Source organism: Maniola hyperantus, chromosome 26 (genome assembly GCF_902806685.2).
Source record: "Maniola hyperantus chromosome 26, iAphHyp1.2, whole genome shotgun sequence".
Taxonomy (NCBI): domain Eukaryota; kingdom Metazoa; phylum Arthropoda; class Insecta; order Lepidoptera; family Nymphalidae; genus Maniola; species Maniola hyperantus.
Window position 1 is genome coordinate 1,171,878 of NC_048561.1, and position 22,699 is coordinate 1,194,576.

At 38.3% G+C, this 22,699-nt stretch overlaps 2 protein-coding genes across 3 annotated transcripts; one reads left to right on the plus strand and one right to left on the minus strand.

Moving 5' to 3' along the window:
- Window positions 1–1,235: 1,235 nt before the first annotated feature.
- On the plus strand, window positions 1,236–14,657 carry LOC138404170 (zinc finger protein 37 homolog). 2 transcript variants are annotated; one of them, XM_069507496.1, is made up of 9 exons: window positions 1,236–1,507; window positions 1,664–1,838; window positions 2,245–2,337; window positions 3,460–3,594; window positions 5,145–5,567; window positions 6,009–6,057; window positions 6,816–6,896; window positions 8,096–8,266; window positions 12,904–14,653. In XM_069507496.1, the coding sequence occupies exons 1-9, from the start codon at window positions 1,443–1,445 to the stop codon at window positions 13,920–13,922; spliced, it is 2,211 nt and encodes a 736-aa protein (XP_069363597.1). In that variant the 5' UTR covers window positions 1,236–1,442; the 3' UTR covers window positions 13,923–14,653. The 2 variants fall into 2 exon arrangements, with proteins under 2 accessions (XP_069363597.1, XP_069363598.1); XM_069507497.1 differs by lacking the exon at window positions 1,236–1,507 and having other exon boundaries at window positions 1,699–1,838; window positions 2,231–2,337; window positions 12,904–14,657.
- Window positions 14,543–22,699, minus strand: LOC117994062 (zinc finger protein 37-like). The gene is made up of 5 exons (XM_034981937.2): window positions 22,220–22,699; window positions 19,267–20,676; window positions 18,262–18,341; window positions 17,341–17,390; window positions 14,543–16,707 (listed from the first exon to the last, which is right to left on the minus strand). The coding sequence occupies exons 2-5, from the start codon at window positions 20,278–20,280 to the stop codon at window positions 15,350–15,352; spliced, it is 2,502 nt and encodes an 833-aa protein (XP_034837828.1). The 5' UTR covers window positions 20,281–20,676; window positions 22,220–22,699; the 3' UTR covers window positions 14,543–15,349.

Below are 22,699 nucleotides of genomic sequence, written 5' to 3' on the forward strand. Positions count from 1 at the left end.
GTAGGTTATATTTGCTATACTTAATGAAAACAAAATTGATCATTTACATCGTAAAATGTTTTGCTGATGACATGACTACACTATAATTTACACTAGAAGTAACTTTAATACATTAAATATGCACTAAAAGTTTAATACAATGAATAAAATACACTGACTATACCTACTAACAAATCCTGTCTTTAGTGTTCCATGCGCAGAACAAAGACAGTAAACAGTTGCGCAAATATCACTGTAATGAACCTGACCGCATGAACTAAAGCTCAACTTAAAGGCCTCAGGCAAATTCACATTTCGCACGTACCAAAAATCTTAGATTAGGTTATTTAATCCAAAAAATACGACACAACTCACGCGTCCGACATTTTCATTTATTGACTTTTGTTGTTTTTGTCAATGACCAGTGCTGCCAGTGTGATTTAACAGAAATACAACTAAATAAAGATAAATTAAAAAAAAAAAAATTTTAACTTAGAAAGAATTACGAAAAAAGCTATACAAAAAAATTTATACTTAACTTCTTCTTCTTTTTTTCTTCTATTCGGCTCTTTATCCCGTCTTTTTGTGATTCGCAAAAATTCCGCCAATGTAAATTTAGTAGAGAAATAACGTAATAATTGTTATTTTACTTTTTCTTTTCTTTTCTTTTGAACACAAGTTAATTACTTTTAATAAAAAAATAAAATATAAAATAACGCTTTTTATAAAAGCTACCTACCACTTTAGTTGTTTTTTTTGAGCTGGTATAATCATGGAATGAGACATACCGCCATCTATTGACGACATTGGAAAATATACGCAGCACTACTGCCCTCTGAACTTGAATTTTTGAATTACTTGATTATAATACTGCTAAATTAAAAATACTTGTCAAATAAGTAACAACCCAGAACTTTGCGTACTATGTAATTTTGCAGTATAGTACGCAATACATTTCCCTACTTTTTGATCTAAGTTTACGCACCCTGATTGTGGTTTTGGTTTACCTATATAATGCACGTAGTAGGTACCACCTATTTATTTATAGGTATAGTAGGTATATATGTATGTAGATACCTATAGGTATGTATACAGTTACAGTTGTAGGTGACCAACTAATAGATGGTGCTAGGTTTGCATTAGGAATTTGGGTGACATTAAAATCTTATGAGAAGGCTCTCTATTTCCAGTGTATTACTTTACTCTATGTCTGTGCTGCATTGTGAGTAGCATTTTTACTCTTTGGTTGACTTTAATTTTTCTGTGAATTTTTATAAGATTTTAAATGTTTTCTGCTAGTGTTTTCTGTTTTGTGGTGTAGACTGGTTTTGTAGCATTTTAGATTTTAATAGCTAAAATATTAAATAAATAGGTAATAATAGCTAGATACTTATCAAGTTAGGATGATTATTTAGTTGGTGCTTCTATTTGTCTTGAGTTAAAACTTTGATGTATCATTGAAAATGCGGTGCTGTGTGCCCTTCTGCAAAGCCACTGCGGAGATCGTCTCAGAGATTTCATTTCACGAGTGAGTGTTCCATTTTTCCTATAAAACAATATCTAAACTGTAGCGGCAGGCGTTAGCGTTGGTTGTTTCATTGATTCTCATCCTACAAGCCAGCTTGCACTGCTCTATGAATCCCACTCGATGACACCTCCATGGTGAGCTACGAGTTACTTCCAGGTTCCCCAGTGAAGTGCATCTCCGCGCTGCTTGGCTCAGAGCCCTCGGCAAACAAGACACTCTCCTGCCTGAGCGTGCTGTGGTCTGTTCGCAGCATTTTCTTAGTGATGAAATCTCTACAACGGAAAGTGGCTCAAGGCAAATTCCTACTGGTGCTATCCCCTCAATGGTGCAGGTAACTCTTTTTCATATAATTACATTCTTATTCAAACTCTAACTCAAATTATTTATTCAGAATTGGTAAAATTTTACGCTTCCTGATTGTCATAAATTTATTATTTGTAAGATGATATGATATAGTGGTGATAATAATTAATACGTACTTAAAACTAAAGCTACGAGGGTTCCAAACGCGCCCAGGTCTGAGAAGAGCCCACAACAAACTCAGCCGGGTATTCTTTTTACTATCACCACTTTACAAAGTCACTTAGAACTAACACAAAGCTGTTAAGCAACTCATTCCCAAGCTTTCTTACCATTCAAATAATTGAATCACTACTATAAATAAATAATTATAGTAATTGCTAGATTTGTTATAATATACTAAGTGTTAGTAAATTATTATAGTTAAATTTTCACAGGTCTGTATGATATGCCTCGACGCTCACAGCAAACTGTTTCTGATGAGTAAATACAAGTTGGATGAAGCATACCAACACTTAGTGGGACTTCCTGTAAGTTGTATAGTTAATTCAAGAAGTAGGTACCTCCAATATCAATTTATAACCAACAGTTTCTAGATCCCATCAGTTTTGGTGGTCAGGTCCCCTGCAGCATCAGGATTGAGGTGTTGGAATACAAATTTTTTATGGGACAATGTTGCAGTTTCTCTATGGATTAATTTTTTTAAACAAATCGGTTCAGAAATCTCGGAGATTGTTAGGCAGTAAAACACAAATCCTCATATTTTGAAAGTCAGTTAAAAAGTAGTCTTCTTGGTTAATGCTCTACTTGTCTGTGAAAGTTTCGTCCAGGTCCGTTCCGAAGATAAGCCTGTTCAAACAGGCAGACAGACAAAGAAATTTTAAAAACGTTTGATTGTGGTATAGTCCAAATAACTATATTATAAGTTTAATATGATTGATAGCCCATAGAAAATGACTCCTCACGCGCCATTTTAACTCTATGGATAAACTGTCTTATTAAAAGTATGGTTCACCTTTAAAATAAGGACTAAGATTGTACTTCAACATGAAAATTGTCACATAATCAGTACCCTTATTATCAGTAACCTTATTATAAATGCGAAAGTGTGTTTGTTTGTTGGTTTATTGGTTTATTAGTTTGTAGGTTTGTCCTTCAATCACGTCGCGACGGTGCAACGGATTAACGTGATTTTTTGCATGGGTATAGATAAAGACCTGGAGAGTGACATAGGCTACTTTTTATCCCGGAAAATAAAAGAGGTCCCACAAGATTTTTAAAAAACCTAATTCCACGCGGTCGAAGTTGCGGGCATCAGCTAGTATTAAATAAATGGTGTGTGAAAAGTCGTTTTGTATGCATATAGTTATTTCGAAGTTACAGACAAACACTGCAGTTTAATCTAAATATATTAAACGAAAAGGTGACTGACTGACTGACTGATGTATCAATGCACAGCTCAAACTACTGGACGGATCGGGCTGAAATTTGGCATGCAGATAGCTATACATACATAGGCATCTGCTATGAAAGGATTTTTGAAAATTCAACCCCTAAGGGGGTGAAATAGGAGTTTGAAATTTGTGCAGTCCATGCGGACGTAGTCGCGAGCAGAAGCTAGTTTATAAGTATAAATTTATGTGTTGTTTCAGCCGTGTGATCAGGGAAACCTGAAAGAAACACTTTGTGTACAATGTGCTCAGAGATTGATGAACTTTAGCAGATTCAGAGACAAGAGCTTGAGAGCCCGTGCCCTGATGATGGAGCTAGTTGACAAACATGAGCTAGTGAGTAACATTCGACTTTGTCACACACTATGACAGACTATGTCCTTTGTCTTTGTCTGAGCCTCGATAGCTGAATATAGCTGATAGGTTAAAGGAGTGAACTGAAGACCGAAAGGTTGCCGGTTCAAATCCCACCCGTTGCACTGTTGTCGTACAAAATCCTAGCACAAGCTTTACGCTTAATTGGAGGAAAAAGGGGAATATTAGCCAAGTTAGCAACTAACGTGGCTAATTAATGTAATCTCTGAATATAGTTTATATATTTAGTTTCACAAGTTGTAACTCTTAGTATTTATAAATGTATGTGTGTAACTAGTTAACAGGACATAGCGTTTCAAAACTTTAATTATACTAAGTTACCGGAATTTTCAAACATAAGATGTACTTACTATTGAAAGCAATACCCAACAACAACTCAGTTAAGCAATGTTTATTACTAAACTGAAGGCAAACATTCACTTATACACCTCCAAGGTAAGTCGATAACATAATTAAACGGCATAAGCACCATTTATAAAGTGTTAATTAAGTAAGAAAAAACAAATGTTGGACTATACTCAGAAAATTACTTAAACTATCAAACAAAATTTCTAACTATTAGTTATTATTTAGTTAGTTAACCATAAAAAAACAGCTTAGTGCTCTTTGCAATGTGTCACTACTTAGAAAATTGTACAATCAGCGGAGTACATTTCATAAAATTCACAAAATTTCTCAAAATATACTGAAATAACTATATAAAAAAAACGTTCGGGCGCCATTTGCAAGGGTGGTAAATTGGGCGGAATGGAAATATACCCGGATACGGAATAATCTACCACCTTACAAAGATTAGAGGAAAAAAAAAAATAATTTACTTTACTTGATCTATCTACCTAGTAAAGAATAGAAGCTAGCCGTCGACTCCCTTGTAATGTATATGAGGTGTTATAAATGAAATTTGCTAGATGTTAGGCAAAATTGTTTTTAATGTAACTTTTACCGGGGTCGCTTAATACATAATGATGGCTAATAATGCTTAGTTATTCTAGCTTAATGCCAAGACTTAATTTAGATACATTAGAATGCCTTAGGTAGATAGTACATAAAATCTATGTTTTAAATTTAAGATGCCAAGTTAGCAACTAACGTGGCTAATATATTCTTCTTAAAAAAACCGGCCAAGTGCGAGGCAGACTCGCGCACTGAGGGTACTACAGTCGTGTTTTTTCGACATTTTGCAGGAAAATTGCATTTTTCAAAAACAATGTCACTTAAAAATAAATAAAAATCTTCTTTCCCCTTCTTTCTTTGGCGGCTGTGCAGGGCTACTTCCAACAAAGTATTGGTCTCTTTTTTCTTTCTTTCAATAATCACTATGCGAAAGTGTGTTTGTTTGCAACAGAGCAACCGATTGACGTGATTTTTTGCATGGGTATAGTTAAAGACCTGGAGAGTGGCATAGTCTACTTTTTATCCCAGAAAATCAAAGAGCTCCCACGGGATTTGTAAAAAACTAAATCCACGCGGACGAAGTCACTGTCATCTAATAAAGAATGTATTTCTTGCAGATAACTATGCAACACATGGATATATTCGATGAAGTAAACAATCAACTGAAACACAACATCGTGAAGACAGTATTAGACCCGGACCATTACGATTTGTGTATAAATAATTCAGACACAGCCATACTGACAGAATCGGGCACATCCGTTGAAGTTGTTGCAGTGAAACGTGAAGAGAAGAATGGCTGTATATCTGTTGATGCAGACAACGTTCAGGACATGTCAGTGATGGAAGACGATGACTGCAACAGACAGTCTGATGATTATGAAGGACAAACAAGTGAGCCTCCATTGATACCGTCATGTAAAGAGAAAACCACAGAGCTGGCACCTGTCAAGTTGGAGGTGACACTTGTATGTACAACTTGTATGATGGAGTTTACAGATGAGGACACGTACATGCATCATACCACGATGCATATGGAGGTGAGGTTATACTATGTAGAGACCCGTGGCCCTACCGCGGTTGTTTGACAGCTACAATGTCACGATCGCAATCATCTCTGATTGGTTAATGCTCGCTCACTATTGGCCACAATGCATTGTTGCAACAAGAATCGCACAAATTCAGCCAATCAGAGCAATTTAGATTGTAATAATGATTGATGCAGGTTTTAGACAATGGCCCTACTGATTATGTCCATACTATCCATACTATTACTATACAGGGTGTAACCAGAATTACTCTTTTTGATAGTCAGATGTTGGATTTGTAAGATATAGTGGTGATAATTATCACGCAAACTTAAAACTAAAGCTACGAGGGTTCCAAACGCGCCCAGGTCTGAGAAGAGCCCACAACAAAATCAGCCGGGTATTCCAATATATATATAGCCGGGTATATACAATATAATTTATGGGTTTCAGGAGAATCAAAACTCGGACGAATATTTCCCGGACTACGGCCATTCTTCAGGTGAGTTTTTTTTAAAATTCAGGTACAAGTTATATCACCTTGTGGTAAGTGATGACGCAGTCTAAGATGGAGCGAGCTAACCTGGAAGGGGTATGGCAGACCCTACACGGCATCGTACCAGAACGCTAAATCGCTTGGCGGCACGGTTTTGCTGGTAGGGTGGTATCAAGTCACGGTCGAAGCCTCCCACCAGACATAACAGAGTCAAACTTATGATCGTGATCAACCCATTGCCGGCACACTACTGAGGACAGGTCTGTTCAGAGAAGAGTTCAGACCAAAGTCTGCAACAGTTGCCCAATGGGGATTGGCAGACGAATAAAATATATTAATCTAGCTGATGCTCGCGATTTCGTCCGTCTGTCCGCACAGCTAAAGACCTTTCATATGACACCCCACTTGATATAGTTATCTTACTTAGAAAATTGAAAATACTAATTATTAGTTCATGACCACAATTTAATTTTTTTGTGTGATCTAACCACAAATTCTCGGTTTTCAGATTTTTCCCCGAATGTCAGCTATAAGATCTACCTACCTGCCAAATTTCATGATTCTAGGTCAACGGGAAGTACGCTGTAGGTTTCTTGACGGACAGACAGACTGACAACAAAGTGAACCTATAAGGGTTCCGTTTTTCCTTTTGAGGTACGGAACCTTAAAAATAAACTTGTAGTTTCTGAGGCCAAAACTTGATTTTTTTGAACATCCGAAATGTCTTTTGGGACGCATATCGCCTTAACAATGTTTTGTCTTAGTTGGTGCCATGGACGGGAGTGATGACACAGAGCCGCGAACGCAGCTGCATCCAACTGAAGATGCTGAGGATATGGAGACCAGTAAGTAGTCAGTCGATTCGTATTTTTTGATGGATCCATGAAATCACGAATGCGTGTTGCTAGTGATGACATATTTCATGTATATTGACATATTTACATTGAGCCTCAATAGCTCAACGGGTAAAGGAGTGGACTGAAAATCGAAAGGTCGACGGTTCAAACCCCGCCCGTTGCACTATTGTCGTACCTACTCCTAGCACAAGCCTGACGCTTAGTTGGAGAGGAAAGGGGAATATTAGTCATTTAACATGGCTAATATTCTTAAGAAAAAAAATATATGGATCCGAGACATGGTCGCTAGCTATGGGCCTCATAAGAAAGCTCAGAGTCACTCAGCGGGCGATGGAGAGAGCTATGTGCGGAGTTTCTCTACGTGATCAAATATGAAATGAGGAGATCCGTAGGAGAACTAGAGTAACCGACATAGCTCAACGGGTTGTGACGCTGAAGTGGCAATGGGCAGGGCACATAGTTCGTACTACCGATAGACGTTGGGGTCCCAAGGTGCTGGAATGGCGACCTCGCACCGGAAGACGCAGCGTTGGAAGACCCCCACTAGGTGGACGGACGACATCAGACGAGTCTGCGGGAGCCGCTGGATGGCGGCGGCGCAAGACCGTGACGTGTGAAAGTCCCTACAAAAGACATGTCCAGCAGTGGACGTCTATCGATTGATGATGATGATGATGTAGGAAGTAGTAAGATTTTAACGAAATTTGGTTCAGAGATTGTTGACTCGGGGACGGACATAGGCAAGGTATTTTTTATCCCGGATAATCAAAGAGTTTCCACGTAATTTTCAAAAATTAATCAGAAACGGACACAAATCAGTACCCATATTATAAATGCGAAAGTGTGTTTGTTTGTCGGTTTGTTGGTTTGTCCTTCAATCACATAGCAACGGAGCAACGGATTGACGTGATTTTTGCATGGGTTAAAGACCTGGAGAGTGACATAGCCTACTTTTTATCCCGGAAAATCAAAGAGTTCCCACGGGCTTTTTAAAGACCTAGATATACGCGGGCGAAGTCGCGGGTATTAGCTAGTCCACATTAAAATATGTTTGTAATTGGTTGGTGTCTCAAAATGGTTAACGCCCGTTGAGATTTTCGTCTCTTTCATTTGTATGCGATTACGTGACAGAGAGCCTATACTAACTTCTTTACACAGATAGAGTATAATATTTTTTGTTGCTTCAGATATAAACGAGACGATGGGACAGACAATTAAAATAGAAATTGAGGTGGACCCAAGAATTTCTGACAGCGACTCGTTGTCAGACAGATACGTAAATCAAAATACAAATATCTGCTCGGCTGAGTTAGATTTACCAGAAAACAAAAAGCGCCAAAAACATGTTAATAAAAAACGTAATTACAACTCCAATTATAATTATACTACTAATAATTCGAATAGCGATGAAAAACTAAAATTTCCTTGCACTTTGTGCAGTTTCAAAACGAATACGGGTAAAAAACTAGCATCCCACATTGACGCGCATTTAAAGAAAAACGACATTAAAATTATATTCGGGTGCGATCATTGCGATTATATAACTAAGACTAAAACCGATTTGATCCAGCATTTAACAATACACGAGGATGACACGACTTTTACATGTCATTTATGCGATTATAAGAGTACTAAACTTGTATTATTGACCAATCACATGAGAAAGCATACGGGGGAAACACCGTTTTCGTGTGTCTTCTGCGATTTCAAATGCGGGAGTAAAAGCACTTTGAAACAACACAGGAAAACTCATGCTGGAGAAAAGTCGTTTTCTTGTAAGTTCTGCGATTTTAAATGCAGCGAAACCAGTTTTTTGTTGAAACATTTGAGGGCGCATAGCGGCGATAGGCCGTTTTCGTGTGAGCTATGCCCGCATACGTGTTCCCGCAGGAGCGATTTGGTTAGGCATGTAAAAACGCATACGGGGGAAAAACCGCACAGTTGTGAACTGTGCGACTATAAGTGTATGCGTAGCAGCGATTTGCGGAGGCACATGAAGACTCACACGGGGGAAAAACCGTTTTCGTGTGACATGTGTCAGTTTAAATGCGCTCGCAGATGCGGTCTGGCGCAACACAGGTGTAAGTACAGATGCTCGCGCCGCAGCGATCTGGCGAGGCACAAGAGAATTCACACGGGCGAGAAACCGTTCATGTGCGACGTTTGCCAGTTCAAGTGTGCTCAGCGCTCCGGTCTAGCCGCACATATCATCAGAAACCATAGTATGTGAAGGCTCGCTCCGTCGTCCCTTCATTCGGCTTCACCCACTCGTCTCGTGTGACATGTGTCAGTTTAAATGCGCTCGCAGATGCGGTCTGGCGCAACACAGGTGTAAGTACAGATGCTCGCGCCACAGCGATCTGGCGAGGCACAAAAGAATTCACACGGACGAGAAACCGTTCATGTGCGACGTTTGCCAGTTCAAGTGTGCTCAGCGCTCCGGTCTAGCCGCACATATCATCAGAAACCATAGTATGTGAAGGCTCGCTCCGTCGTCCCTTCATTCAGCTGCACCCACTCGACTCGTGCGCTCGCAGATGCGGTCTGGCACAACACAGGTGTAAGTACAGATGCTCGCGCCGCAGCGATCTAGCGAGACACATAAGAATTCACACGGGCGAGAAACCGTTCATGTGCGACGTTTGCCAGTTCAAGTGTGCTCAGCGCTCCGGTCTAGCCGCACATATCATCAGAAACCATAGTATGTGAAGGCTCGCTCCGTCGTCCCTTCATTCAGCTGCACCCACTCGACTCGTGCGCTCGCAGATGCGGTCTGGCACAACACAGGTGTAAGTACAGATGCTCGCGCCGCAGCGATCTAGCGAGACACATAAGAATTCACACGGGCGAGAAACCGTTCATGTGCGACGTTTGCCAGTTCAAGTGTGCTCAGCGCTCCGGTCTAGCCGCACATATCATCAGAAACCATAGTATGTGAAGGCTCGCTCCGTCGTCCCTTCATTCAGCTTCACCGTACGATATGTGCCAGTTCAAGTGCGCCCGCCCGCTTATTCGAGCGATTTTTTCATAGTACAGTAGAAACTCGATTATCCGGCCCTCGGTTATACGGATTCGCGATTATCCGGACTGCCGCACCGAGGGTTCCATACTCGGGTATTTTTTCCGCCATTTTGTACGATAAATCACACACTATTATGCATAAAAATAAATAAAAATCTGTTCTAGAATATACAGGCAAAGCCCTTTCATATGATATCCCACTTGGTATAGTTATCATACTTTGAAAATCGAAAATACTGTTATAGTGAGCTACATAATATGCACAAAACCCGCTTTTCTTCATACATTCGATTATCCGGATCCCTAACGACATCAATTATTAGTCTGGTTAATCGAGTTCCCACTGTATGTAAAATCTATTTACTAACGCATTTGAGCTGCGCTGTGCGACGTGGCGCGACACATGCGGGGTGTAACCAGAACACTAGCAAAACTGAGCGTTAATTGCACCGATTCCGTTGTCTTTCTCTATACTAAATTTAGAGTATCTGCATCCTTTTCTTTTTAACAATGCTAAATTGGGACAGAACATGAACTTTACATTTAAAGACTCTAAATTTTAGTGCACGCTACAAATTTAAACAGTAGGCTCGCGACTGTGCGCTTTAATCACGGGTTTTACCATCTAAAAATTAAATTTAGAAATGTCAAACTGCTTGTCCTTTTCATATTATATTAGTAAGAACAGGATGCGAATACTCTAAAATTAGGTTGTGTTCAGAATCAGTACCATTGTTATACTACCTAAACACAATCCAATACCAATAACCGATCGCCTCATTTTGTAGTTTTAGTGATTTCAAACCCGCAATGTATAGCGTTCAAAATTGGGGTCAATGCCCCGCCTACGACGTGGCATTGACTCCGAATTGCCTACGTACGCAACGTTCGTTGACCCCTTGCGTCAGCCAGTTGTTTTATTTGCAATGTATCGTGAAGTTTTACAAAATTATAGGATACTAGCTGATGCCCGCGACTTCGTACGCGTGGATTTAGGTTTTTAAAAATCCTGTGGGAACTTAAATTTTCCGGGATCAAAAGTAGCCTATGTCCTTCCCCGGGTTGCAAGCTACCTCTGTACCAAATTTCGTCAAAATCGGCTAAACGGTTGAGCCGTAAAAAGCTAGCAGACAGACAGACACCTTTTCGCATTTATAATATTATAGTATGGATTTTTTTCGCTTTTGTTGTGGTATCAAATGGTTATTGGTATGTAAATTATGTTTAGGTAGTATAACAATGTGGCTAATTCCTTTGTACACAATCTCTAAACTAAACTAAAATATCACGTCTAAATCTATTGCTATCCCTTTCATAATGTTGCTTGCGGAAAAGGAAAGCACTAGATTTAGACCTGTTAATTTAGTTTAGTTTAGAGATTGTGTACTAGAGAATCGGCCCCAATGTGGCTAATTCCTTTGTACACAATCTCTAAACTAAACTAAAATATCACGTCTAAATCTATTGCTATCCCTTTCATAATGTTGCTTGCGGAAAAGGAAAGCACTAGATTTAGACCTGTTAATTTAGTTTAGTTTAGAGATTGTGTACTAGAGAATCGGCCCCAATGTGGCTAATTCCTTTGTACACAATCTCTAAACTAAACTAAAATATCACGTCTAAATCTATTGCTATCCCTTTCATAATGTTGCTTGCGGAAAAGGAAAGCACTAGATATAGACCTGTTAATTTAGTTTGTTTAGAGAATGTGTACTAGAGAATCGGCCCCATTAACGCTAAGTTTTTGCTAGCGTTCTGGTTACACCCTGTATGTATTTCAATTGAGAAGGGCTCCGCCATATTTGTAATAGAATGTCAAACTTGTAAAGAAATTCGAGAGTTTTTATTGTTGTTGTAAATAATTCTTCTTAATATTTTAAGAATAATTCTTCTTAATATTTGTTCTAATTCTTCTTTTTTTAGATTTAAGAAATAATGTAAATATTTGTGTATATCGCTACAAATTGTGATAGAGTAAATAAGAAATTCTAAAATACCCGTGGTTTCTGTCATTCGCCTACAACCTCTGTTACTTAATACCAACTGTGTGTTTCACATTGAAGACCATACATAGGCTATACTTTCCACGGAGAGAAGTTAGTACAGGGTAGTTAGTGTTACGTAATTCCATACAAATGGTAAAAGCTCAGTGGGCGTCAACCATTTTGAGTGACTAACCAATCACATAAGCTGTGATAGCCTAGTGGTTAGGACGTCCGCCTTCTAATAGGAGGTCGCGGGTTCGATCCCGGGCACGCACCTCTAATTTTTCGGAGTTATGTGCGTTTTAATTAATTAAATATCATTTGCTTTAACGGTGAAGGAAAACATCGTGAGGAAACCTGCATGCCTGAGAGTTCTCCATAATGTTCTCAAAGGTGTGTGAAGTCTACCAATCCGCACATGGCCAGCGTGGTAGACTATGACCAAAAATCCTTCTCACTCTGAGAGGAGACCCGTGCTCTGTAGTGAGTCGGTGATGGGTTGATCATGATGATGATGAACCACAAACGAACTGTGCAAACGAACCAATGTTTTTGAATTTAATTTCGATTTTTTTTCAACTTTCTATTAAATAAACTTAAATCTAAATTAAAAGTACTTAAAAATAGTATATTAAAACATACAAACTTAAATAAACCTTACCAACTTAAAATTAAACGTCAAAAAGTCCGCCGCTGGTTGCCCCTGAGCCAAAGGTGCCCATTATATTGGTTTCTTCGTGCTCGTAAGCGCTTGGCGGCTTGTCTGAGCACTGCACGTTCCTCCATAGAAAGAAAAAAAGTAAGTAGGTACGCAACCATAGACGACAGTTCGTCACGTTCGAATTTCAACTCGTACTTTGCGCCCTAGAGAGCAAAATTACCACTTTCCACTCAGATTTCAAAGGGCAAAAGGATTGTTTCCGAGCGAGTGACATTAAAAGAAAAGAATTATTTAAAAATAAATGTCATCATCAGTTATTTTGTTTCAGCCGCTCCTTCGCCCGCGGGAATTGCAACGAATCAACAAAACCAAGTGCGTCCAACTAACATAAACGACGATTTGGATGTTGCCTTCGAAAATAACGTTGATGAGTTCATAAATTCTCACAAAGTTATACTGAACCCATTTGAATCGGTAGACAGCAATCCCACCAGTCAACTCCCTTTCGCTTGTAATTTGTGTGCGTATAGAGGTGATACGAAACGTGATTTTATGGAGCATATGAAAACCCACATGGGTGATAAACCTTTTCAATGCAAGTTATGCGATTATAAAACTACGCGAAATGATCTATTCATGTGCCATATGAAGATTCACACGGGTGAAAAACCGTTTGCTTGTAATTTTTGTGATTACAAATCTAGTACTAAAAGTAATTTAGTGGTACACATGACAACTCACACGGGTGAAAAACCGTTTGCTTGTAATTTGTGTGCGTATAAAGGTGCTATGAAACGTTATTTGATGGACCATATGAGAACTCACATGGGTGATATACCTTTTAAATGCAAGTTATGCGATTATAAAACTACCCGACATAATACACTCATGCGCCATATGAAGACTCACACGGGTGAAAAACCGTTTGCTTGTAATTTATGTGATTACAAATCTAGTGCTAAAAGTAATTTAGTGGTACACATGAGAGCTCACACGGGTGAAAAACCATTTGCTTGTAATTTATGTGATTACAAATATAGTACTAAAAGTAGTTTAGTGTTGCACATGAGAACTCACACGGGTGAAAAACCGTTTGCTTGTAATTTATGTGATTACAAATCTAGTACTAAAAGTCATTTAGTGGTACACATGAGAGCTCACACGGGTGAAAAACCATTTGCTTGTAATTTATGTGATTACAAATATAGGACTCAAAGTAGTTTAGTATACCACATGAGAACTCACACGGGTGAAAAGCCGTATGCGTGTGATTTATGTAATTCTAGATTCAAGCATAAAGGCCATTTGGTGAAACACAAGAAAACTGTGCTCTGCTTAGTTAGGTAGGTATTTAAGTCCATGAGTTTTTGAACCACAGTGAACTACATAGCTCAACGGGCATCGAATCTCAAGTGGCGCCATCATTTACAAAAAACCGGCCAAGTATGAGTCAGGCTCGGGCAATGAGGGTTCCGTACTACAGTCGTATTTTTTCGTCATTTTGCAATTATTCAAATTGATAATTCAAAACCTATGATGCATAAAAATAAATAAAAATCTGTTTTAGAATGTACAGGTGAAGACCTTTCATATGATACCCCACTTGATATAGTCACTCACTTCAAAAGTTGAAAATACTTATTATTAGTTCACGACCACAATTTAATTTTTTTTGTGATCCAACCCTAAATTCACGGTTTTCAGATTTTTCCCCAAATATCAGCTATAAGATCTACCTACCTGCCAAATTTCATGATTCTAGGTCAACGGGAAGTACCCTGTAGGTTTCTTGACAGACAGACAGACAATAAAGTGATTTTATAAGGGTTCCGTTTTTCCTTTTGAGGTACGGAACCCTAAAAAATTAAGCGCAATTTAAACAGACGTCAAACTCGTGCGTTGCTTGGGATTGATCTACATGTTTAGTTTTATTTTATGTACCTAATAAGACACATTGTTTAAAATGAACACAAGAAAATAAATAATCTTTTTTAATTATAAAACTGTTTTATTTCACATAATACATTTCATTTTGTGATTCTTGTAAATTGGGGTAGCTAAGTTTTTTTTTTTTTTAAATTTTGTAATTTATGTGATTACAAATCTAGTACTAAAAGTAGTTTAGTGGTACACATGAGTTCAATGATCACAGTTACAATTAGTATGTATGCTAAATGCACTCATAACAATCTGATAAGAGCGCATTCAATGACTGATTTGCAGATAGCTTTGAAATATTAAAAAAAAAACAATTAGTAGAATCGGAGTATTCAATTCGTCTTAATACTATTTGTAAGAGGGTTTGCACACTAGATCCGCGGGCTGATAACGTAAAACTTTGCAGTAGCGACAGCGACAGACATTTTGCAGGATAATTCAAAAACAATGATACATAAAAATAAATAAAAATCTGTTTTAGAATGCACAGGTGAAGACCTTTCATATGATACCCCACTTGATATAGTTATCTTACTTAGGAAATTGAAAATACTAATTATTAGTTCATGACCACAATTTAATTTTTTTGTGTGACCTAGCCCCAAAATTCACGGTTTTCAGATTTTTCCCCAAATGTCAGCTATAACCTGCCAAATTTCATGATTCTAGGTGAACGGGAAGTACCCTATAGGTTTCTTGACAGACCGACAGACAGATAACAAAGTGATCCTATAAGGGTTCCGTTTTTCTTTTGAGGTACGGAACCCTAAAAACACTATTTTATTAACTTTTAGAAATCACACTACAAGGAACCCTAAAATGACAGTCGCAAACATTCAGATGATGAACTCCACTTCACTCTTGCCGACATGTTTCTTTTGCACATGTTTCTTCAGAGTCCGGCCGTCTCTGCACGAGTACGCGCAGTGCGCGCACGAGTACGGCTTCTCCCCCATGTGGGTCCGCACGTGCGCCGCCAGGTCACACTTACGCCAGCTCTTGAAGTCGCAGCTCGAACAAGAATAATGCTTTTCATCACTGTGAATCCTCACATGTCTGGCCAGAACCTGTCTACCTTTACACGTGTACGAACAAACTTCACATGTAAAAACCCTCTCACCCATGTGTCTTCTCCCATGTCTCGAGTACTTTACATACGTGTCACATTGAAACTCGCAATATTTACACGTGTAAGCATTTTCACCGTTGTGACTCCTCATGTGTTTGAGTAAGTAACTATTCCTCGAGCACTTGTAACTGCATATAATACAATTGTAGTTATCCACTTCTCTGTGTGTGCGCAAATGTTTTATTAGAGCACACTTAGCTGAACAGTTGAACTCGCATATTTTACACGTGAAGTTTTCCCCTGGGTTGAGTTTCATGTGTCGTATTAAATCACTGTTGTTTGCGAATTTGAAGTCGCACGCTTTACACGTGTACGGTCTTTCACCGGTGTGTCGTCTCATATGGCTGATCAAAGCGCTGTTGCATCTGCTTCTGTACTCGCACAGTTTACACGAGTAGGGTTTCTCACCTGTGTGGGTTCTCGTGTGGAATCCTAGCGAGCTGATATCCGTGCACCTGTACGGACACTGACTACACTGGAAAGGCTTTTCACCGGTGTGAGTTCTAGTGTGTCGTATAATATCACTGTTGTGTGCTGACTTGTACTCGCATATATTACACGAGAAAGGCCTAGTTATGTCTGGATGGTTAGTATTCGAGTGTTTTATTAATATGCTCGGTGCTTCACACTTGAAATTGCACAGATAGCATCTAAAAGGTCTTTTTCCGTTATGTTCTATCAGATGTTCTGTCAAACTTGATTTTTCTCGAGTCACAAAGTCGCATATTTTACACGAGAAAATACCTCTTTCTTCTAGTTTTTTGTGTGTAAGTGTGTGGAGGTCCATGTAAGTTTTATTCCAAGTTCTATAAGTGCACAAGTTACAAGATAACTCAGGTTCTAATATTTTTTCTGCTTTATTTTCTCCGCTTTTTGTATCGTTCAATGCAATCAAATTGTTTGGGATGCTTTTTCGTTTTGTGGCTTTTTTAGTTTGTTTCTTGTCTTTGGTTGTTTTGTTCTTCCGTTTGTCTTTGGTTTTGCTTGTCTGTGCTATTTCCACCATGTTGTTAGTAGACAGGGAGCGGTTGCGCCTTGGTCTAAGCTTCTTGGGCGATGGAGCTCCTGAAATAAGAGTTTTTATGATAAAGAAAAAACAGTATCTTTTTAATCCATAACCTGAAGATTTTTCAAAATTCAACCCCAAAGGGGTAAAATAGGGCTACGAAAGGGCTTTGAATATTTTGGCCTACCTTGTTGTCCACCATTATTCTTTTTTTCCAAAATAGCCTAGTGGTTAGGAAGTCTCTTAATTGGATGTTGGGGGTTCGATCCCGGGCACGTTTAACTTTTCTGAGTTATGTGCGTTTTAAGTAATGAAATATCACTTGCTGTAACGGTGAAGGAAAACCGTCGTGAAGAAACCTGCATGCCTGAGAGTTCATCATAATGTCAAAGATGTGTGAAGTCTACCAATCCGCACACGCCCAGCGTGGTAGACTGACTATGGCCAAAACCCCTTCTCACTCTGAGAGGAGACCCGTGCTCTGTAGTGAGCCAGCGATGAGGTGTGTGAATTCTGCCAATCTTCACTTGACCAGCATGCTGCGTGGTAGACTATGGCCAAAAACCCTTCTCACACTAAGAGAAGACCCGTGCTCTGTAGTGAGCCGGCGATGGGTTGATCATGATGAACTAGTAGGCCACCACCGCTTTTAACATGCCTAGATAGTTCGTAATAGAAATCTATGTACTTACCAAATTCATCTGCATTCTCTTGAATAGGACTGCGCTCGCGGTAGGATACACTGAAACACAGAGAATTCAACTCCTAGAGTACGCATAACCTTGTATAGGTTTTGCATGAAAACAAAATCGTGTAAAATGTTGGCGGGGGACAGGGGAGAATGCTTTGTTGTGATTGGAGGACTCAAAAGTGACGTTATCAAGACAAATTGCGGAATGAGGGTACCGAACGGACGTGGGCCGACTTCTCTACATAGTATAAAAGAAAGTCGCTTCCCGCTGTCTGTATGTCTTGTAAGAACGCGTAGATCTTTTTAACTACGCAACGGATTTTAATGCGGTTTTCACCAACAGATAGAGTGATTTAAGAGGAAGGTTTATAGCTATAGTTTAATTCTCAAAAAATTAGAGATCCCTTGAGAAATTGAAATAATGTGAATTAAGTCGGAAAAAAATCCTCTCATTTGAGTTTTTTGCAAAGCTGCCGAGGCAATGACGCCTCAATGACACCACATTAGTATCTACATTGCACCCATGCGAAGCCGGGGCGGGTCGCTAGTTTATGCTAAGCAAGTGCCTAAGCCTGGCGAGGGGGGGGGGGGGGGGGTGTTCGGCTATTAGGCGGTGGCGATAGGGGTGTTCGGCTATTAGGCGTCTATAGGCGGTGGTCTGTGCATTGAAATACAAAACAAAAATTTGAATTAAAAAAAAATCGGTCAAGTGCCGTGACAACCATCGTACAAGAAATCACTTATTAATTTTTTTAATTTTCATGGCAATAGAAACACATTCTGTGAAAATTTCTCTACCTATCACGGTTCATGAGAAACAGCCCGCTGACAAACAGACGGACGGACTGCGGAGGCTTAGTAATACGATCCAGGTGGCACCCATTGGTATGGAGCCCTAAAGTAGTAAGTAAAGACAACTCACACTTTGTTTGGCACCAGTAAATCATCATCATCGTCCGCTGGTTCACTCTTCACTGCACAGGCGTTGAGTCTACTGCATTTCTGTAATCACACCATCATGATCAACCCATAGCCGGCTCACTACAGAGCACGGGTCTCCTCTCAGGCTGAGATCTATAGAGTGCACTTTGACTTTGCTCAGACTTAAGATTGAGTTAAAACAGGACAGGTTTATGTGAGAGACATAGCTCTGTCTCTTTTTAAGACGTTTCGGCTTTGTAGAGCATTGCCTCTATCACTAGTTTGAGCTGTGTGTTAATAGATCAGTCAGTCAGTCAGCGTTTACTTTTATTATAAACTAGATGATGCCCACGACTTCGTCAGCGTGGAATTCGGTTTTTTAAAAATCCCGTGGGAACTGTTTGATTTTCCGGGATAAAATGTAGCCTATGTCCTTCCCCGGGATGCAAGCTAATCGCTGTACCAAATTTCGTTAAAATCAGTTGTACAGATAGGCTGTGAAAGGCTAGCAGACAGACAGACACACTTTCGCATTTATAATATAAGTCGTTATCATCATCATGATCAACCCATCACCGGCTCACTACAGAGCACGGGTCTCTTCCCAGAGAAGGATTTTGGCCATAGTCTACCACGCTGGCCATGTGTGGATTGGCAGACTTTACACACCTTTGAGAACATTATGGAGAACTCTCAGGCATGCAGGTTTCGTCACGATGTTGTCCTTCACAGTTGAAGCAAGTGATATTTAATAAATTAAAACGCACATAACTCCGAAAAGTTAGAGGTGCGTGCCCGGGATCAAACCCCCGACCTCCGATGTGAAGGCGGACGTCCTAGCCACTAGGCTATCACAGCTTAATAATATTAGTGTGGATTATAAATTAAAGTCATGTTGTGTGAAAAGCACAGATTTTCATACCGTTTTTAGCAATAGAAAAAAGAATTATTTAAGAAAGTTTTATAATTTATGATTTTTATTCCTTAAAGTAAACGTTTTAAATACCTGTTTCATTATTTCCTCAAGTGAGCTAGTTATTCTTGCGTTAACCTTGTCTAATAACTCTTCTTTGATATCCAGTTTTGCATCACATATATTTTCTACTACATCAATTTTTTCAGCATTATTTTGTTCATTACCCGTTTCAATACTTTGCAAAGAGCCTTGGGTTTCATTTTCCATCAAAACCGTATCATTATTTTGCAAAGAGTTCATTTCATTCGTCTCAGTACTATGCAAAGTTTCTTTGTTTTCATTTTTTATGCGCGGTTCGATTTTGATTATAGTACAATCCCTTTCTTCTTTAATATTAACATGTTCATTTTCATGTGAAATTGTATATTTTGCATTTTCCATATTATTATAATTTTCTGTATCGTTATCATTTTCAGTATCATTATCATTTTCCGTATTATTGTCATTTTCTGTATTATTATCATTTTCTGTATTGTTATCATTTTCTGTATTATTATCATTTTCTGTATTGTTTTCATTTTCTGTATTGTTATCATTTTCTGAATTACTATCATTTTCTGTATTATTATCATTTTCTGTGTTATTATCATTTTCTGTATTGTTATCATTTTTTGTATTGTTATCATTTTCTGTATTTTTATCATTTTCTGTACTGTTATCATTTTCTGTATAATTATCCTTTTCTGTATCATTATCATTTTCTGTACAGTTATCGTTTTCTGTATTATTATCATTTTCCATATTGTTATCATTTTCTTTATTATTATCATTTTCTGTATTAAAGTTATCCATTGAATTAAATGTTTTACTTAAGCCTTCAGTATTTCCTAACACTTGTACTTCATGGTTCATTTGATTAATAAGGTTATTAGTTGATAAATCAACTTCTAAATCTCTATCTAAAGATCTTTCTGAATTTGCATGTAAATTGGGATTAGGATTATCTACATTTTCAAGAATTTCCAAATTTATTTCCAATAGATTAACCAAATTGGGTGTTAATTCATATTTTTCTTGGTAGCTTCCACAGTCCATATTTTCCATTATGATTTTTGGCACAGCCCTGGGAGACCCTTGGGTAAGTATTTCCACTTGGGTAAGTATTTTACCCAACCTTGGGTAAGTATTTCCACTGTATATGGTACAGACTTTACTAACTTTGGCTTCTTATGATATACTTTCACCCTGCATATTGAGGGGCCTAGTCTTTGGCTACTGTACTTTACTGTATGTCAAATGCATAGTCAAAAGCTGCACGATTGCGGTAGGTTGACACTCGCTCACTATTGGCTACAATGCACTGTTGCAACAAGTAAAGTTCAGCCAATCACAACAATTGAGATGTATCATGTAATAATGATTGATGCCAGTTTTATGAAATCGCCCTACAGGAACTTTACCCCTACATTTTTCTTCTGTAAAACTGTAACTTCTTCTGATCTGTAAAACCAGTAGGGAGAGAAAAAAAATTAAAAAACTTGACTGCGATACCATATTGTATTTTTATCAAAAAAAATTATACTTAGTGTCACTCTGAATGAGGTATGTTCAAGTATTTCAATCAGCTAACTCATGGTGGCACAAAAGAGTACGAAATATCCAAACGTTCATATTTATAATTATACTAATAATTGAAGCTCATGACTTCGTTCACGTGGATTCAGAACTCTTTGATTTTCCAGGATAAAAAGTAGCCTATGTTACTCTCCGTTCTTTCAACAGCTATCTCTATGCCAAAAATCAAGTCGATTGGTTGCTTAGTTAGGGTTTTTTTTTTAAAATTCAGATACAAGTTAGCCCTTGACTGCAATCTCACCTGATGGTAAGTGATGATGCAGTCTAAGATGATGAAGGGGTATGGCAGTTTTTATTAATGAATATGAAAATGAAAATCTTTTTTATTCGTATAAACTTTTACAAGTGCTTACGAATAGTCGGATGCATCTACCACTGGTTCGGAATGCCTTTCCTGCCGAGAAGAACCAGCAAGAAACTCGGCGGTTGCTCTTTTCAAATATTTGATATAGGTACAAAATTATGCCATGTATAAAATAGTATTTGCAGTCGAAGCAGTTGGTTGAGCATGATTTTCTCAAATATCTTGCTCAGTGTTAGCAAAATTGAAATTGGCCTGTAATTATTTGGATCACTTCTGCAACCAGATTTAAAAAGAGGTATCAATTTACTACATTTCATGAGGTCTGGAAAGGATCCTGAATCCACAGATTCATTAAAAATTATGGCTAGATATGGCGCAATAATATCGATAATATTGCTGATTATTTTTACTGATATCCCCCATAGATCTCCTGTTTTTTTGCTTTGTAAAGATTTGAACACTTTAATAATGTCATGTGGAGTAACGTATTCAAACCTAAACAAGACACAGCACTCAGCAACATTGGCCCTGAGTAGATCATAGGCTTCTGTTGGCGAGGAACTAAGGGAACTAGTAGTGGTGACTGGAATATTCCGGAAAAAATTCTCAAATGTATTTGCAATTTCAATGTTGGAGTCAATAACACGGTTATTAATTTTAAGCTCCAATTTATTGCTGTCCACTTTTTGTTTCCCAATTTCATCAGAGATGACATTGGGAAACAAAAAGTGGACAGCAATTAAACCCATACCCCTTTGGTTTCTACACGGCATCGTACCGGAACGCTAAATCGCTTGGCGTCAGGGCTTTGCCGGTAGGGTGGCCGGTAGGGTGTGAAGGAAGGACAAAGAAACAAAGACACTTTCATGTTTAAAATCTAAATATATAAAAGGAAAAGGGGACTAACTGACAGATCTATCAACGCACAGGTCAAACTACTGGACGGATCAAGTTGAAATTTGGCATGCAGATAGCTATTATGCCGTAGGCATCCACTAAAGGATTTTTGAAATTAATAGATGAAAATATAAGCTACTACTAGTTGGTTTTTGTACTGGCTGAAGTCTTGAAGTAGGTATATAAGCTCGCTAGCTATCAGCTTACCTTGAACAATATATTATCAGGCTTGCATTTACGTATTCGCAAATAATCCAAGAACTTCTGCACAAACTTTATACACGGTCACAAATACAGTTTCCAAATTAAAAAGTTATCATTAAAAACATAAAAACGTTGAAGTATTCTATGCTTATCATAGCTGCCATATAATCACAGTTTCATATTTTCCTGTTAAATGACGAGGAGTCACCATAAAAAGCTAAAACTTCGTGAAAAGAGAGGTTTTCGATCATCAATGGAAATTGTAACACAATTCGACCGTGTAAGATTTGTGTATTTTCAGATAAATTTCATGTACACATACGTTTTCACGGATTTGTGTTATTCAGCACTGAATATTCTTTGGAATGAAAAACTACCTAGCAATTATATTTGAAGTTTTCGCATGAAAAAGACCAAAATTAAAATTGCAAATTGTATTACAAAATCGAGACAAAATCAATAATGATATGTTTTTTAAAATCT